Genomic DNA, 15,646 nt, shown 5'->3' with positions numbered 1-15,646 from the left:
TGGGAATTGAACCTGTGTCCCTGGCGCTGTGAGGCAGCAGTGCTAACTACAGTGCCACCGTGCCGACCCAAGGAGTTTTGAGTACCACAGCATATTGCCTTGTCCGATGTCAGTATCCTGGTGGGAAAGGAATTCAAATTCCTCCCAGTGCCACCATGGGATTTGAATCCATATCGTCCAAGCATAACCCTCAGGATTAGCATTCCCATGACATCACTGTGCCTCCATTTCCGCCCCCCCCTCCCTCCCCTTGAATGGCAGAGCAAACACAATGGGCTGAATGGCCTATTACTGCTCCTACATCTTACGCAATTCCCATCACTCACTGCATGTAACAAAATCCCTATATTCTATTTTCACCTTGTACTTGCAAAGCTTCCCCATAAATCCATCTTTACAATTTGCTTCAATTACTCCATGTGGTATCAAGTTCCATATCCTGAGGATAAAGTTTCACCTGAGTTCTCATTAGGTAACATTTTGGAGGAAACATTGACAGAATGCTTGTGTTTCAGAAATTATTTTGAAATAAAAAATACCTTTTGCAATGCTGCATCAATTTCCTTCTGCTCAAATTGCATCCGTTGAAATTTCTGCTCTTCAATTCTTCTCTTTTCCTCATCCTCTCTTGCTTTAGCCATTTGCTCAAAGCGAGCTCGCATATCGACCTTGTGAGTAAATGGAGCATCGTCTCTTTTGGCCTCCTTTGTGACCTCTCCTATTTCTTCCTGCAAGTGTAAAATATAATTGAATCCACGTCTTAAGAACCGCAGTTTTGACGGTACCTTTCGGGTAAATGCTCTCATCCCATCTCATGGTCCCTCCACTGAAATGTAAACAGGGAATGAACATGGTTTTTAGAAAGTTGGCTGAGTTAAGGAAATAGATTTCTGATCAGTACCTTTTTTAGATTTGGGGGAAGGAAGGTTCTTTAGGTTGGTTCTAGGACCGCTGTTCTTGATTTATACTTGTGTCAATGGAATACAATTACAAAATTTGCAGTTGAAAGTATTGTGAACAGTAAGGAGGATAAAAGTGAGGACGTGGGCATAGGGCGGAGTGGATCTACATGTGGCAGTGAAGTGTGAAGTACGTTCAAATAAAGGGTAATTCTAAAGAGGGTACAGGAACAGTGACATGGAGATTTTACATATATATATAATATATACACACAAATCATTGACTGCAACAGGGCAGGTTGAGAAAATGGTTATAAAGACTTGTGGGTTCTTGGACCATGAATAAGGGCATAGAGGGGAAAAAAGCAAAAAGCTGATAAACCTTTTATAAGAAACTAGTTTGGCCTCAACTGGAGTATTTTGTCAGTTCTGGGCAGCACACTGGTAGAAGGATGTGACAAATGTTAGAGCGGGTGCAGGAAAGATTCAGGAAAATATTTCCAGTCCAGAAGAACTTCAATTTCATAGATTGGGGAGGACATCTGATCGAAGTATTCAGGATCTGAACATAGTAATGAGAAATATTTTGCATTGGGTGGAAGGATCGAGAAATAGAGGATACCGAATTAAAAGTGGCTGATGACAATATTCAATAAGTGGTTAAGATCTGGAATGCTCTGTCTTGAGAATGTGGTGGAAGTAGATTCAGTTGAGGACAAAGCAGTCGCCTTGATGGGCACCCTTCCACCAGTTGGAATGTTCATTCCTACCACCACTGGCACATTCAGCAGTGTGTACCATCTACAAGAAGTCACCAGGTGAGTCCTGATGAAGGAGCAGCGCTCCGAAAGCTTGTGATTCCAAATAAACCTGTTGGACTTTAACCTGGTGTTGTGAGACTTCTTACTGTGCCCACCCCAGTCCAAACCCGGCATCTCCACATCATGTCTACCATCTACAAGAAGCTCTGCAGCAGCTTGCCAAGGTTCCTTTGACCGCACCTTCCAAACCGATGAGCACTATCACCTAGAAGGACAAGGGCAGTGAAAGCTTTGGAGCACAACCATCCATGACTAACCCCCCCCCGGCCCTCCATTCTGTACACCATCCAGATTTGGAATTGCATCACAGTTGCTTCACTGTCTCAGGGCGAAAGTCTCGGGATTTTGACTCAAACAGGAGGATGAATGCACCTGCACGGCATGGACTTCAGCTCATCGCTACCTCGTCAAGGCCAATTAGTGGGGGGAGGGGAAGCAATAACTGCTGGCCTTACTATATCCCATGAACAAATAATTTTTTTAAAAATCAGGGAATGTAAAGTTAAACTTTAGCTTCACCACTTAGTCATATAAATGACTTGGATGTATTGAGTAAGAAGTCTCACAACACCAGGTTAAAGTCCAACAGGTTTATTTGGTAGCAAATACCATAAGCTTTCGGAGCACTGCTCCTTCGTCAGGTGGAGTGGAAATCTGCTCTCAAACAGGGCACAGAGACACAAAATCAAGTACAGAATACTGATTAGAATGCGAATCCCTACAGCCAGCCAGGTCTTAAAGATACAGACAATGTGAGTGGAGGGAGCATTAAGCACAGGTTAAAGAGATGTGTATTGTCCCCAGACAGGACAGCCAGTGAGATTCTGTGCCTCCTGGACTTGCAGAATCTCACTAGCCGTTCTGTCTGGGGACAATACACATCTCTTTAACCTGTGTTTAATGCTCCCTCCACCCACATTGTACCTTTAAGACCTGACTGGCTGTAGGGATTCGCATTCTAATCAGTATTCTGTAACTTGATTTTGTGTCTCTGTGCACTGTTTGAGAGCACATTTCCACTCCATCTGACAAAGGAGCAGCACTCCAAAAGCTTATGGTATTTGCTACCAAATAAACCTGTTGGACGTTAACCTGGTGTTGTGAGACTTCTTACTGTGTTCACCCCAGTCCAACACCGGCATCTCCACATCTTGGATGTATTGGCCATGGTGAATTGCCTCTTAGTGCCCAAAGGCGTGTAGGTTACGGGGATAGGGCCCTGGGTGGGATGCTCTGTCAGAGAGTCAGTGCAGACTCCGTGGGCTGAATGGCCTCTTTCTGCCCTCTAGGGATTCTGTGAGGTTGTCAAAGTTCCTGTAAGAACATGAAAGTTGTGCATTCGTCACACCAACTCCATCCTTTTTTTAGAGTTGTGACAAAACAGAGTTTGAAAGCTTTCCTTTTCCTCTTCCTGAGGAATGGTGCCATCCAGTGGCAGGGAGTGGGAACTGCTGTATACCCCACATCAGGCAGAACACACAATTCATTCACTGTTTCCTATTCACCAAGATCTGGATGTTGGAGCCAGTGTTTACTGGCCTTTTGAAATAAACTGAATAATTAGAAGGTCATGCAAATTCGGGCTACAGTGACTGAATGTGAATTGAAACCTGGTATAAAGTGTGATAGATCACCATCTTGCTATCTGAATGCAAGATGATCAATTGCATTGGCTTTCAGAGGTCTAGTCTTACCAGGAGGGACCTGTTAACTGGCAGCCTCCAGTTCTGAGACTATGCTGTATTGTATTTCAATATTCTTTTAAGCAAATAAAGATTGAATATCACAATGTGCTTGGCTACCTTCTTGTGTCCTCGTTACCACAAAACCACAGCCAACTGAGCCATTCTTTGAACTTAACTGAGGACTCAAAAAGTCTGTTTTTCAAAATCATCAGTGATTTGATTGTCAGAAACTTAACTCATAGAACATAGAACAGTACAGCACAGAACAGGCCCTTCGGCCCACGATGTTGTGCCGAGCTTTATCTGAAACCAAGATCAAGCTATCCCACTCCCTATCATCCTGGTGTGCTCCATGTGCCTATCCAATAACCGCTTAAATGTTCCTAAAGTGTCTGACTCCACTATCACTGCAGACAGTCCATTCCACACCCCAACCACTCTCTGCACAAAGAACCTACCTCTGATATCCTTCCTATATCTCCCACCATGAACCCTATAGTTATGCCCCCTTGTAATAGCTCCATCCACCCGAGGAAATAGTCTTTGAACGTTCACTCTATCCCTTCATCATTTTATAAACCTCTATTAAGTCTCCCCTCAGCCTCCTCCGCTCCAGAGAGAACAGCCCTAGCTCCCTCAACCTTTCCTCATAAGACCTACCCTCCAAACCAGGCAGCATCCTGGTAAATCTCCTCTGCACTCTTTCCAGCGCTTCCACATCCTTCTTATAGTGAGGTGACCAGAACTGCACACAATATTCCAAATGTGGTCTCACCAAGGTCCTGTACAGTTGCAGCATAACCCCACGGCTCTTAAACTCCAACCCACTGTTAATAAAAGCTAACACACTATAGGCCTTCTTCACAGCTCTGTCCACTTGAGTGGCAACCTTTAGAGATCTGTGGATATGGACCCCAAGATCTCTGTTCCTCCACAGTCTTCAGAACCCTACCTTTGACCCTGTAATCCTCATTTAAATTAGTCCTACCAAAATGAATCACCTCACATTTATCAGGGTTAAACTCCATTTGCCATTTTTCAGCCCAGCTTTGCATCCTATCTATGTCTCTTTGCAGCCTACAACAGCCCTCCACCTCATCCACTACTCCACCAATCTTGGTGTCATCAGCAAATTTACTGATCCACCCTTCAGCCCCCTCCTCTAAGTCATTAATAAAAATCACAAAGAGCAGAGGACCAAGCACTGATCCCTGTGGCACTCCGCTAGCAACCTGCCTCCAGTCTGAAAATTTTCCATCCACCACCACCCTCTGTCTTCGATCAGATAGCCAGTTACCTATCCAATCGGCCAACTTTCCCTCTATCCCACACCTCCTTACTTTCATCATAAGCCGACCATGGGGGACCTTATCAAACGCCTTACTAAAATCCATGTATATGACATCAACTGCCCTACCTTCATCAACACACTTAGTTACCTCCTCAAAAAATTCAATCAAATTTGTGAGGCACGACTTGCCCTTCACGAATCCGTGCCGACTATCCCGGATTAATCCGCATCTTTCTAAATGGTCGTAAATCCCATCCCTAAGGACCTTTTCCATCAATTTACCAACCACCGAAGTAAGACTAACCGGTCTATAATTACCAGGGTCATTTCTATTCCCTTTCTTAAACAGAGGAACAACATTCGCCACTCTCCAGTCCTCTGGCACCATCCCCGTGGACAGTGAGGACCCAAAGATCAAAGCCAAAGGCTCTGCAATCTCATCCCTTGCCTCCCAAAGAATCCTGGGATATATTTCATCAGGCCCAGGGGACTTATCGACCTTCAGTTTATTCAAAACTCCTCAGATGATCTGTGCTGTTGGATTTTTCAATGGGTGTGAATAAAAGATTTGCATTTCTGTAGCATCTTTCTCAATCTCAATGTCCCAAAAACAAAAATGACGTCAACAAAGTACTTTTCAAACGGACTCACTGCTGTAATATCAGGATATAAGGTGGCCAATTTGCACACAGCAAGGCCCCACAAACAGCAATAAGATAGGAGATGATTGATGTTGGTTGAAGGAAATATATTGACCAAGACATGGGTGAACTCCCCTTCTCCAACCTGGTGCTGTGGGACCTTTTGCATCCATCTAAGAAGGCACACATATCATCATAGAATCCTAACAGTGTAGAAGAGACCATTCAGTCCATCAAGTCTGCACCGACTCTCTGACAGGGTATCTTATCCAGGCCCTCTCCCTGTAACCCCACACATTTACCATGGCTAATCCATAGAAACATAGAAGATAGGAGCAAAAAGTGGCTCTTCAAGCCTGCTCCGCCATACGATCATGGCTGATCATCCAACTCAATAGCCTAATCCTGCTTTCTCCCCATAACCTTTGATCCCATTCGCCCCAAGTGCTATATCCAGCCGCCTCTTGAACACATTCAATGTTTTGGCGTTTAACCACCTTATGGCATCTAACCTACACATCTTTGGACACTAAGGGGCAATTTAGCATGGACAATCCACCTAACCTGCACATCTTAAGACACAACGGTGCAATTTAGCATAGCCAATCCACCTGACCACATCTTTGGACTGTTGGAGGAAAATGAAGCACATGGAGGAAACCCACACAGACATGGAGAGAACATGCAAACTCCACACAGTCACCCAAGGCTGGAATCGAACGTGGGTCCCTGGCACTGTGAGGCAGCAGTGTTAACCACTGTGCTGTTCAAAATCTTCTGCGTGAAACCCAGCACCTCTGACAGTACAGCACTCTCTCCATCCTGTACTGATGTGCCAGCCTAGGTTTTGTGCTCAAGTGTCTGAGGTGGGGCTCAAGTCCAACGTTCTGACTCAGAAGCAGGAGTGCTTCCCACTAAGTTGCAAGCTGCAACTTTAAAATGATAGAATACAGGATATTATTAAACTAGAAAGAGTGCAGAAAAGATTTACCAGGATGCCACCGGGACTTGATGGTTTGAGTTATAAGAAGAGGCTGGATAGAATGGAACTTTTTTCCCTGGAGCATAGAAGGCTGAGGGGTGATCTTATATAGGTCTATAAAATAACGAGGGGCATAGATCAGCTAGATAGTCAACATCTTTTCCCAAAGGTAGGGGAGTCTAAAACTAGAGGGCATAGGTTTAAGGTGAGAGGGGAGAGATACAAAAGGGTCCAGAGGGGCAGTTTTTTTCACACGGGTTAGTGTTAGGATCGCAATTATTTACAATTAACATAGATGATTTGGAGTTGGGGACCAAGTGTAGTGTGTCAAAATTCACAGATGACACTAAGATGGGTGGCAGAGCAAAGTGCGCAGAGGACGCTGAAAGTCTGCAACGTATATAGATAGTCTAAGTGACTGGGCGATGGTCTGGCAGATTGAGTACAATGTTGGTAAATGTGAGGTCATCCATTTTGGTAGGAATAACAGCAAAATGGACCATTATTTAAATGGTAAAAAATTGCAGCATGCTGCTGTGCAAAGGGACCTGGGTGTCCTTGTGCAGGAATCTCAAGGAGTTGGTTTGCAGGTGCAGCAGGTAATTAAGAAGGCAAATGGAATTTTGTCCTTTATTGCTAGAGGGATGGAGTTTAAAAACAGCGAGGTTATATTGCAGCTGTATCAGGTGCTGGTGAGGCCACACCTGGAGTACTGTGTACAGTTTTGGTCTCCTTACTTGAGAAAGGATATACTGGCACTGGAGGGGGTGCAGAGGAGATTCACTCGGTTGATTCCGGAGTTGAGCGGATTGGCTTATGAGGAGAGACTGAGTAGACTGGGGCTATACTCATTGGAATTCAGAAGAATGAGGGGAGATCTTATAGAAACATATAAGATTATGGAGGGAATAGATAAGATGGAAGCAGGGAAGTTGTTTCCACTGGCGGATGAAACTAGAACTAGGGGGCATAACCTCAAAATAAGGGAAAGCCGATTTAGGACTGAATTGGGGAGGAACTTCTTCACACAAAGGGTTGTGAATCTGTGGAATTCCCTGCCCAGTGAAGCAGTTGAGGCTACCTCATTGAATGTTTTTAAGGCAAGGATAGATAAATGTTTGAACAGTAAAGGAATTAAGGGTTATGGTGAGCGGGTGGGTAAGTGGAGCTGAGTCCACGAAAAGATCAGCCATGATTCTTATTGAATGGCGGAACAGGCTCGAGGGGCCAGATGGCCTACTCCTGCTCCTAGTTCTTATGTTCTTATGAGTGTCTGGAACAAGCTGCCAGAGGTAGTACTAGAGGTGGGTACAATTTTGTCTTTTAAAAAGCATTTAGACAGTTATGGGTAAGATGGGTATAGAGGGATATGGGCCAAACGCAGGCAATTTGGACTTTAAAAAAAAGGGTGGCATGGACAAGTTGGGTTGAAGGGCCTGTTTCCATGCTGTAAACCTCTGACTCTATGGCTGCTCATGTAGAAAAGGGAAGCGCCTTTAAACAGCTCCTTATTCTATCAAAATGATGCAATTCCTTAAAAGAATGATGCAGTGGCATATCATGTTGGCAAATGTGAGAGCCATCCTCAAAAAGAAAGTGACAGGTTAGTCTGATTATGGTTATGTTAACTGAGGGACGAATATTGGCTGGGACAGACAATTCCAAAGTCTCAACTGCACGGTGGCGCAGTGGTTAGCACTGCTGCCTCACAGCGCCAGGGACCCTGGTTCGATTCTTGGCTTCGGCCACTGTCTGCGTGGAGTCTGCACAGTTCTCCCGTGTCTGCGTGGGTTTCCTCTGGGTGCTATGGTTCCTTCCCACCCTCCAAAGATGTGTAGGTTAGGTGGATTGGCCATGCTAAATTGTCCCCTAGTATTCTAGGTTAGCTGGATAAGCCACAGGCGGGGTTACGGGGATAGAGCAGAGAGTTGGTGCAGACTCAATGGCCCGGATGACCTCTCTGCATTGTATGGAATCCTGGGATCTTGCCTGGGAACATAGATGAGATCTATCTTTGACATCGCATTTTAGGATGCGATCTTTCTGGTGCGCAACAATGCTCCACGACCACAATGGTGTCCCATTTTAAACGAGCTTAATTCCTGGGGTCAGGATAAGCCCAGAATCTCTTGACACAGAGGCAGAAGTGCCACCAACTTAAGGATATTATTAAACTAGAAAGAGTGCAGAAAAGGTTTACTAGGATGCTACCGGGTCTTGATGATTTGAGTTATAATGAGAGGCTGGATAGACTGGGACTTTTTTCTCTGGAGCATAAGAGGCTGAGGGGTGATCTTATAGAGGTCTATAAAATAATGAGGGGCACAGATCAGCTAGATAGTCAACATCTTTTCCCAAAGGTAGGGGAGTCTAAAACTAGAGGGCATAGGCTGAGGTGAGAGGGGAGAGATACAAAAATGTCCAGAGGGGCAATTTTTTCACACACAGGGTGGTGAGTGTCTGGAACATGTTGCCAGAGGTAGTAGTAGAGGCAGGTACAATTTTGTCTTTTAAAATCCATTTAGACAGTTACGTGGGTACGATGGGTATAGAGGGATGTGGACCAAATGCGGGCAATTGGGATTAGCTTTGGAGTTTTAAAAAGAGGGCGGCATGGACAAATTGGGCCGAAGGGTCTGTTTCCATGCTGTAAACCTCTATGACTCTACAACTGAGCCAAGAGAGTTGGTGACAAATGGAATTCATCCCGAAACATCAGGGACAAGACTCTGTGATCGAGTCAAATCCGTTTTCTACCAAACGGAAGATTACCTCTTTGAATCGCTCAGATTCTCTTTCCTTTATCTCCAGGTCTTCGGCTCTCCTCTTGGCCCTTTCGTCTTCGATCTTCTTCTGTATTTCCTCCTCAGAGAGCTTACCGATCTTTTCAAACTTTGACTTTAGGTTCTTGGCTTGAATGGAGCCTGTTCGTTTTAGCCGAATTAACTCTTCGTACTCTGTGCTCACAACTTCCGTGCTCTCGTTGACTTCATCCTGAAAGAGAGTCAATGGCAGAGATTCAGGAATTGGGCTGGAGGTACATGACTGGAGACTTTTAACATCTCCGCCCGCCTCATCCCCACTATTAATTGCTCATTCTCGGAATGTGTGGATGGCATAAAGGTTAATATTTATGTTGGTCTTCAATCGTCCACAACCGCGTGGCTTTTTTTTCCCCCAAGGCTATTTCAGTGGATAGCTAAGAGTTGACCACATTGTGTATGGCTGGAGTCATAGATAGGCCAGACTAGTTAAAAACGGCAGGAATTCTTCCCTTAAGGATTAATTATAATCTGATTGTTTCTCAGTCACTTTTTCTGATCCCAGCTTTTTATTTCCAGATTCTTTGTAAACAGAATTCAAATTCTCAAATTCACATCCTCTTTAGTCCAGGGTTCTGGATTATTGGTGGTGGAACATAAAAACATAGAAGCTGGAGTAGGCCATTCGGCCCTTCAAGCCTGCTCCGCCATTCATTTTGATCATGGCTGATCATTGAATTCAATATCCTGATCCCGCCTTCCTCTCATGTCCCTCGATCTCTTTAGCCCCAAGAGCTATATCTAACATAACTGACAAACCACCATACATTCAACTGAGGGAAAAATATTCACCATATCCACAAGAGGGCCAACAGGAGTCTTGGTTTAATAACTCACCCAAAAGACGGCACCTCTGGCAGTGCAGCACCCCCTCAGTTCCACACTGGGAGTGTCAACTGAGATTTTGTGCTCAAGTTTCATGAGCCGGACTCGAGCTCACGATCTTCTGCTTTGGAAGCGAGCGAGTTCGCGGCTGAATCAGCAGTCGAAGTACGATGTGCCCCTCACCTGCCACTCACCGCGTGCCAAATCAACCTCACCGCAAACTTTACTCTACCCACCTCTCCCATTTCCTGTCGTTGTTGTTCAAATTCTTGTTTCTCCTGTTCTAGTTTCTGCCTTCGCTCCTCTTCTGTCCGTCTTTTCTCTTCCTCCATCTTTTGTTTCAAAAGTTCTTCGAAGTTGATTTCCAATTTGCGTGGGCAGTGCACATCATCGGAATCTAAAGATGTTCTTTTGGCATCGGTTGGCTCATCATCAAATTCCTATTTGGGGAGGGAGGGGGAGTGGTGGCGGGAAAAAGCAACCTTTGTGTGAAAACATCTTTTCAAATTTGTAATGTTTACTCATCTGAGACACACTTCCCTGCCCGCCAAAAGGCAAACTCTTGTTTGGCATTTAGTGAGTGTAGGTGGTCTATAATTATTAAGGATCGACTGTTCGATATTGAAAGTGTTTTGAAGTGTTGGACACTGAGAAATATTACTCCCTCCTTCATGAATAGTTATGTTCAGTGCTGTACGGTCCTGGAGCCATCAGTGCTGTGAATGGCCATGTAGGTGGTAAGTTTCTGCATCTTACTAGATTGTAGTAGAGGCACCAAACTTGGGTCTCATGCAACACAGCGGCACAGTGGTTAGCACTGCTGCCTCACAGCGCTAGGGACCCGGGTTCGATTCCCAGCTCGGGTCACTGTCTGTGTGGAGTTTGCATGTTCTCCCCGTGTCTACGTGGGTTTCCTCCAGGTGCTCCGGTTTCCTCCCACAGTCCGAAAGACCTGCTGGTTCGGTGCATTGGCCATGCTAAATTCTCCCTCAGTGTACCCGAACAGGCGCCAGAGTGTGGTGACTCGGGGATTTTCACAGTAACTTCATTGCAGTGTTAATGTAAGCCTATTTGTGATGAACAAATAAACTTTAAACATACACTTTTCAGCGCAGCAGGACCGGAATTTAAGCAGCAAATGTGATCTCTTGAAGAGGGTGAACTGGTATTTGAAGAGGAATTTTCCAATTTTTTTTTCGCTTATTGGCGCCAGGCTTAACTTTTTTTTTGGTCACCCGGAAGATTGGATGGTTGTGGGAGGTCTTTGCGGTTGGATGTATATATTCACAATTCTCCAGCCACCGTCAAGACTTGATGGGACAGCTGATCTTTTTGTCGGCCATCTTGTAAGGCCAATTCTTGATCACAAATGCCTGCATGAGTTTGCCTTTTACCATTTTCCCCGTCCGGACTCTCAGTGGGACCAGTCCGCAATCGGCATTCACGGCAAACAAAAATCTAGGTGAGGTTTAAGCCGTACTAAAAGTGAGGCGTGCCTTATGTGGAAGTGAGATACACTATAAGGAGGTGCTGGGTTTAACGTTAACATTCTTGCTTACACAGTATTTGTACTTTTTAATAAATTATGCCTTACTTCGCCAGGTCCATAATCATCCTCGTGTGAACTTGCATGCTCCTTCAGAATGCTATCCTGGTCTGGACTCTTAAAAAATAATTAGGACATTGGATAACTCTTAACAGCTGTAAATATCACTTCAATAATGGAACCACTAAAGTCAAAGGAGTTACGTTGGGGAATTATAATAAAAGATAAAATGTTATGTTGGCTTCACTGAATGTAAGCATGAAGATAACTGGTCTCACGATATCATTCCTGAAATGCTAGGACTGTAGGAAGCATGGCTCAAGTTTGGTTAATAATGTTGGTTCCTCATCCCAGTTAGTCAACTTAACCTCTCAAGCCTGCTTCATCATTGAATTAGATTATGACTGGCCTGTATCTTAACTCTGTTAACATGCTTTGAGTCTGAGACCTTTAACACCATTGCCAATAGAAGACTTCTGGGTTGCCTTTGATGTGAGCTGCCTGTCTCTTCTCCTACACTCTTTGCTTCTCTAATTTACTTTATCAGTTCCCCTCTTAACCTTCCAGATTCAGCTTGGTTCTCAATTGTCTTATCCACCTGAGATTGGTCATAAATTCACTTTTTCTCCTTCATCTTAATCTCTATCTCTTGTGTCGTGCAGGCAGCTCTGGATTTGTTTGTCCTGTCTATCCAGCTTTGTGGGAATATACCTTGTCTTCTGCCCAAAAAGCAACACATTCTCCCAAATAGAAAAGGCAAATGGAATGTTGGCCTTTATTTCAAAGGGAACGGAGTATAAAAATAGCAGCGCCTTGCTGAATCTATATAAGGCATGAGTTAGGCCACACCTGGAATACTATGAACAGTTTTAGTCCCCTCATCTAAGGAAAGATATACTGGCGTTGGAGGCAGTCCAGAGAAGGTTCAGTAGGTTGATTCTGGGAATGGAGAGGTTTGCTTATGGGTAGAGGTTGAGTAGATTGGGCCTGTGCTCATTGGAGTTTAAAGGGATGCGAGGCGACCTTACTGAGACATTTCAGATTCTCAGGGGGTTTGACAGGGTAGATGCTGAGAGGTTGTTTTCCCTTGTGGGACTGTCTTGGAGCATAATCTCAGAGTAAGGGGTTGTCCATTTAAGCCAGTGATGAAGAGGAATTTCTCCTGAGGATGGTGACTCTGTGGAATTCTTTACTGTAGAGGCTGGGTCGTTAAGTATGTTCGAGGCTGAGAGAGACAGATTTTTAATCAGTAAAGGGACCAAGGGTTGGGGGCTAAGGTGGGAAAGTGGAGTTGAGGATTATATCAGATGCGTAATGATATTGAATGGCAGAGCAGACTGGGGTGGCACGGTGGTTAGCACTGCTGCTTCACACCGCCAGGGACCTGGGTTCGATTCCCGGCTTGGGTCACTGTCTGTGCCGTCTGAACAGCACGTCTGCGTGGGTTTCCCCCGGGTGCTCCAGTTTCCTCCCACAATCTGAAAGACGTGTTGGTTTGGGTACATTGGCCATGCTAAATTCTCCCTCAGTGTTACCCGAACAGGCGCTGGAGTGTGGCGACTCGGGGATTTTCACAGTAACTTCATTGCAGTGTTAACGTAAGCCTACTTGTGACACTAATAAATAAACTTAAACTCAATGGGCCAAATGGCCTACTTCTGCTCCTATGTCTTCTGGTCTTGCCTTCGGAAACTGTTCTGGTTGCCAACCTTTGAATCGGGCCCAGATCAATTGGAATCATTCCGCCCCCCCCCACCCCCCCCACCCAACCTCCCCCCCCGCCCACTGATATTGTTTTTCTTCCCCCAATTAATTATTCTTACTCCAGGTTGGCCCTCCTCCATTCCCATAGCTAGCCTGAACCTTGTGATAAAATGATCACTGTCCCCTAAATGCTCCCCAACTGACATTTGATTCACGAGAATTCTGGTTTTGAATACCTATCCACCAAGTTGACTTGTCTCAGCGCAGCAGATGAATCTGATAAAAGCAAATTACTGCAGATGCTGAAATCTGAAACAAAAACAAATCTCAGAAGGTCTGACAGCATCTGTGGAGAGAGAATAGAGCCAATGTTTCGTGTCTGGATGACCCTTCATCAGAGATGAATATGATGAACTGTCTTGGAAAGGCTTTTGCTCCTTCTCCCTGTAAGTCAACGGTGGTTATTGAGCGCAAGATAAAAGCTTCAACATGTCTCTTTTTCAGCAATACTCGTACTGTACAACTCTTCAGCCAAGAGTACTTAAACTCTAGGCTGCTACCATTAGTGGTAGATGATAAATTGAAATAATTTGCTCAGTGAGGTAGAGCCTATAGTGTTTTCTGCTATCCATTAAAATGGCGTGCCATATCTTAAAATACTGACCAAGAGGAAGGACTGAGGTTAAGGTTCAGTAAGGGGTGGAGTTGGAGGGCGGCACGGTAGCACAGTGGTTAGCACTGCTGCTTCACAGCTCCAGGAGCCTGGGTTCGATTCCCGGCTTGGGTCACTGTCTGTGTGGAGTTTGCACATTCTCCCCGTGTCTGCGTGGGTTTCCTCCGGGTGCTCCGGTTTCCTCCCACAGTCCAAAGATGTGCGGGTTAGGTTGATTGGACATGCTAAAATTGCCCCTTAGTGTCCTGGGATGCGTAGATTAGAGGGATTAGTGGGTAAAATATGTAGGGATATGGGGGTAGGGCCTGGGTGGGATTGTGGTCGGTGCAGACTCGATGGGCCGAATGGCCTCTTTCTGTACTGTAGGGTTTCTATGATTTCTATGATCTTTAGCCATAAGCATCAAACAGGCTTCAGTGAATAGACTACCTGTCTTGGATCTCACCCAATGATCCCTTCCTTCCAAGTCTGAATAGAAACCCTCCTCAAATCTTCCTGGAGCAAAGGAAAGTGAGCACTTCTCAGAGAGAGGTCCGTCTTGTACATGGCACTGCCAGAGAAACGTAACACATGGCTGCCTCCAAAGGTCAAAAAAATCCGTGGCTTTGAAACTAGAATCATACAGCACAGAAGAGACCCTTTGACCTGTCAAGTCTGCACCAACACATTAGAAACACCTGAACTCCCATCTAATCCCATCTGCCGGCACTTGGCCCACAGTTCTGAAAGTTATGAAATTACAGCATGGGAATGCTGAAGGTGCCTGTGCTTCGTCTGTTACCACCTTGCAGGGATGACCAGCGAGACTCAAGACAATTGGGTAATTTCCCTGTCAAACACACCTGGAGACTGCACTGCTTTGTGACTGGGATAGATGTTATGTAGATAATTTGTGTGTAACTATCCACCACTCGCTGCATCTTGTGGGAGAAATAATTAATTTTGATGATGTAAACGTTCCTCCGCACCCGTCATTTTGTGGGAGAAATAATTTCCGTTACGTCACTATCCTCCACTCACTGCGTATTCTGGGAGAAATAGTTAATTTAGATTAGACAACTATCATCCACTTATTGCATTTTGCAGGAGCAATAGGGTCAAACTGCCTGGTTTAAATGTCAAACATTGCTTGACAGTTAACTATCAATCACCATCAACTGGTGCACTCTCCATGGCAATGCCTCGACCAATCAGAGTCCACTTGCCAATCAATCAGCATTCTCTTCTCATACAGTATAAATTATTGTTTATCCCTTGTACTGGTATTCTTGTGAAGTGTCCTATTGAGCGCAAGATGAAAGCTTCAACATGTCTCTCTTTTTCAGCAATACTCGTACTGTACAACCTAATGACTAATTCTATTTTCATTGGGAAACTTTTCTGTAGTTTCAGTCATGGATTCTGTTTTCGACAAGATCGACTATTTGCAACAGGTCCTTCTGTAAATCCCAGCCTAACTCCAACTCCTTAAATGACACAGTCATGTTAATGATCTCTCCATAAAATAAATGGGATAAAGTCCCCATTAAAATAGGAGCTCAGAATCTCAAACAAATGCAACAATATTTGCGCCGTAGTGTCCTGACAGAAATTTAAAGCAATTTTTTTTTGGTAAATCCTGACCTTATCCTGGTGGTATGTGAAGGACTCTTTATTTGAAATGGTGAAAATTCCAAAAAAGGACATGAATCCAGCTCTTTATAATTTGAAGAGCTAGGATTCGAAAATCCAATATTTATCCCTCAACATTACAAATG

General features: G+C 44.6%; 1 protein-coding gene across 5 annotated transcripts in view; it reads right to left on the bottom strand.

Moving 5' to 3' along the window:
• Positions 1-15,646, bottom strand: part of nexn (nexilin (F actin binding protein)) — an 82,047-nt gene that overhangs the window by 4,650 nt on the left and 61,751 nt on the right. For 3 of the 5 annotated variants that reach the window (XM_078218964.1, XM_078218963.1, XM_078218965.1), the window contains exons 8-10: positions 10,203-10,406; positions 9,092-9,313; positions 540-728 (exon numbers count right to left, since the gene is read on the bottom strand). In XM_078218964.1, the coding sequence (XP_078075090.1) occupies positions 540-728; positions 9,092-9,313; positions 10,203-10,406 (615 nt within the window). Of the gene's footprint in view, positions 1-539; positions 729-9,091; positions 9,314-10,202; positions 10,407-11,560; positions 11,630-15,646 lie in introns of all 5 variants that reach the window. The other 2 variants (XM_078218962.1, XM_078218961.1) reach the window with 1 other exon arrangement.

The sequence above is a fragment of the Mustelus asterias genome, chromosome 8 (assembly GCF_964213995.1).
Source record: "Mustelus asterias chromosome 8, sMusAst1.hap1.1, whole genome shotgun sequence".
NCBI lineage: Eukaryota > Metazoa > Chordata > Chondrichthyes > Carcharhiniformes > Triakidae > Mustelus > Mustelus asterias.
Note: the sequence above shows the minus strand (reverse complement) of the source record. Positions and strands in the feature narration are given on the sequence as shown.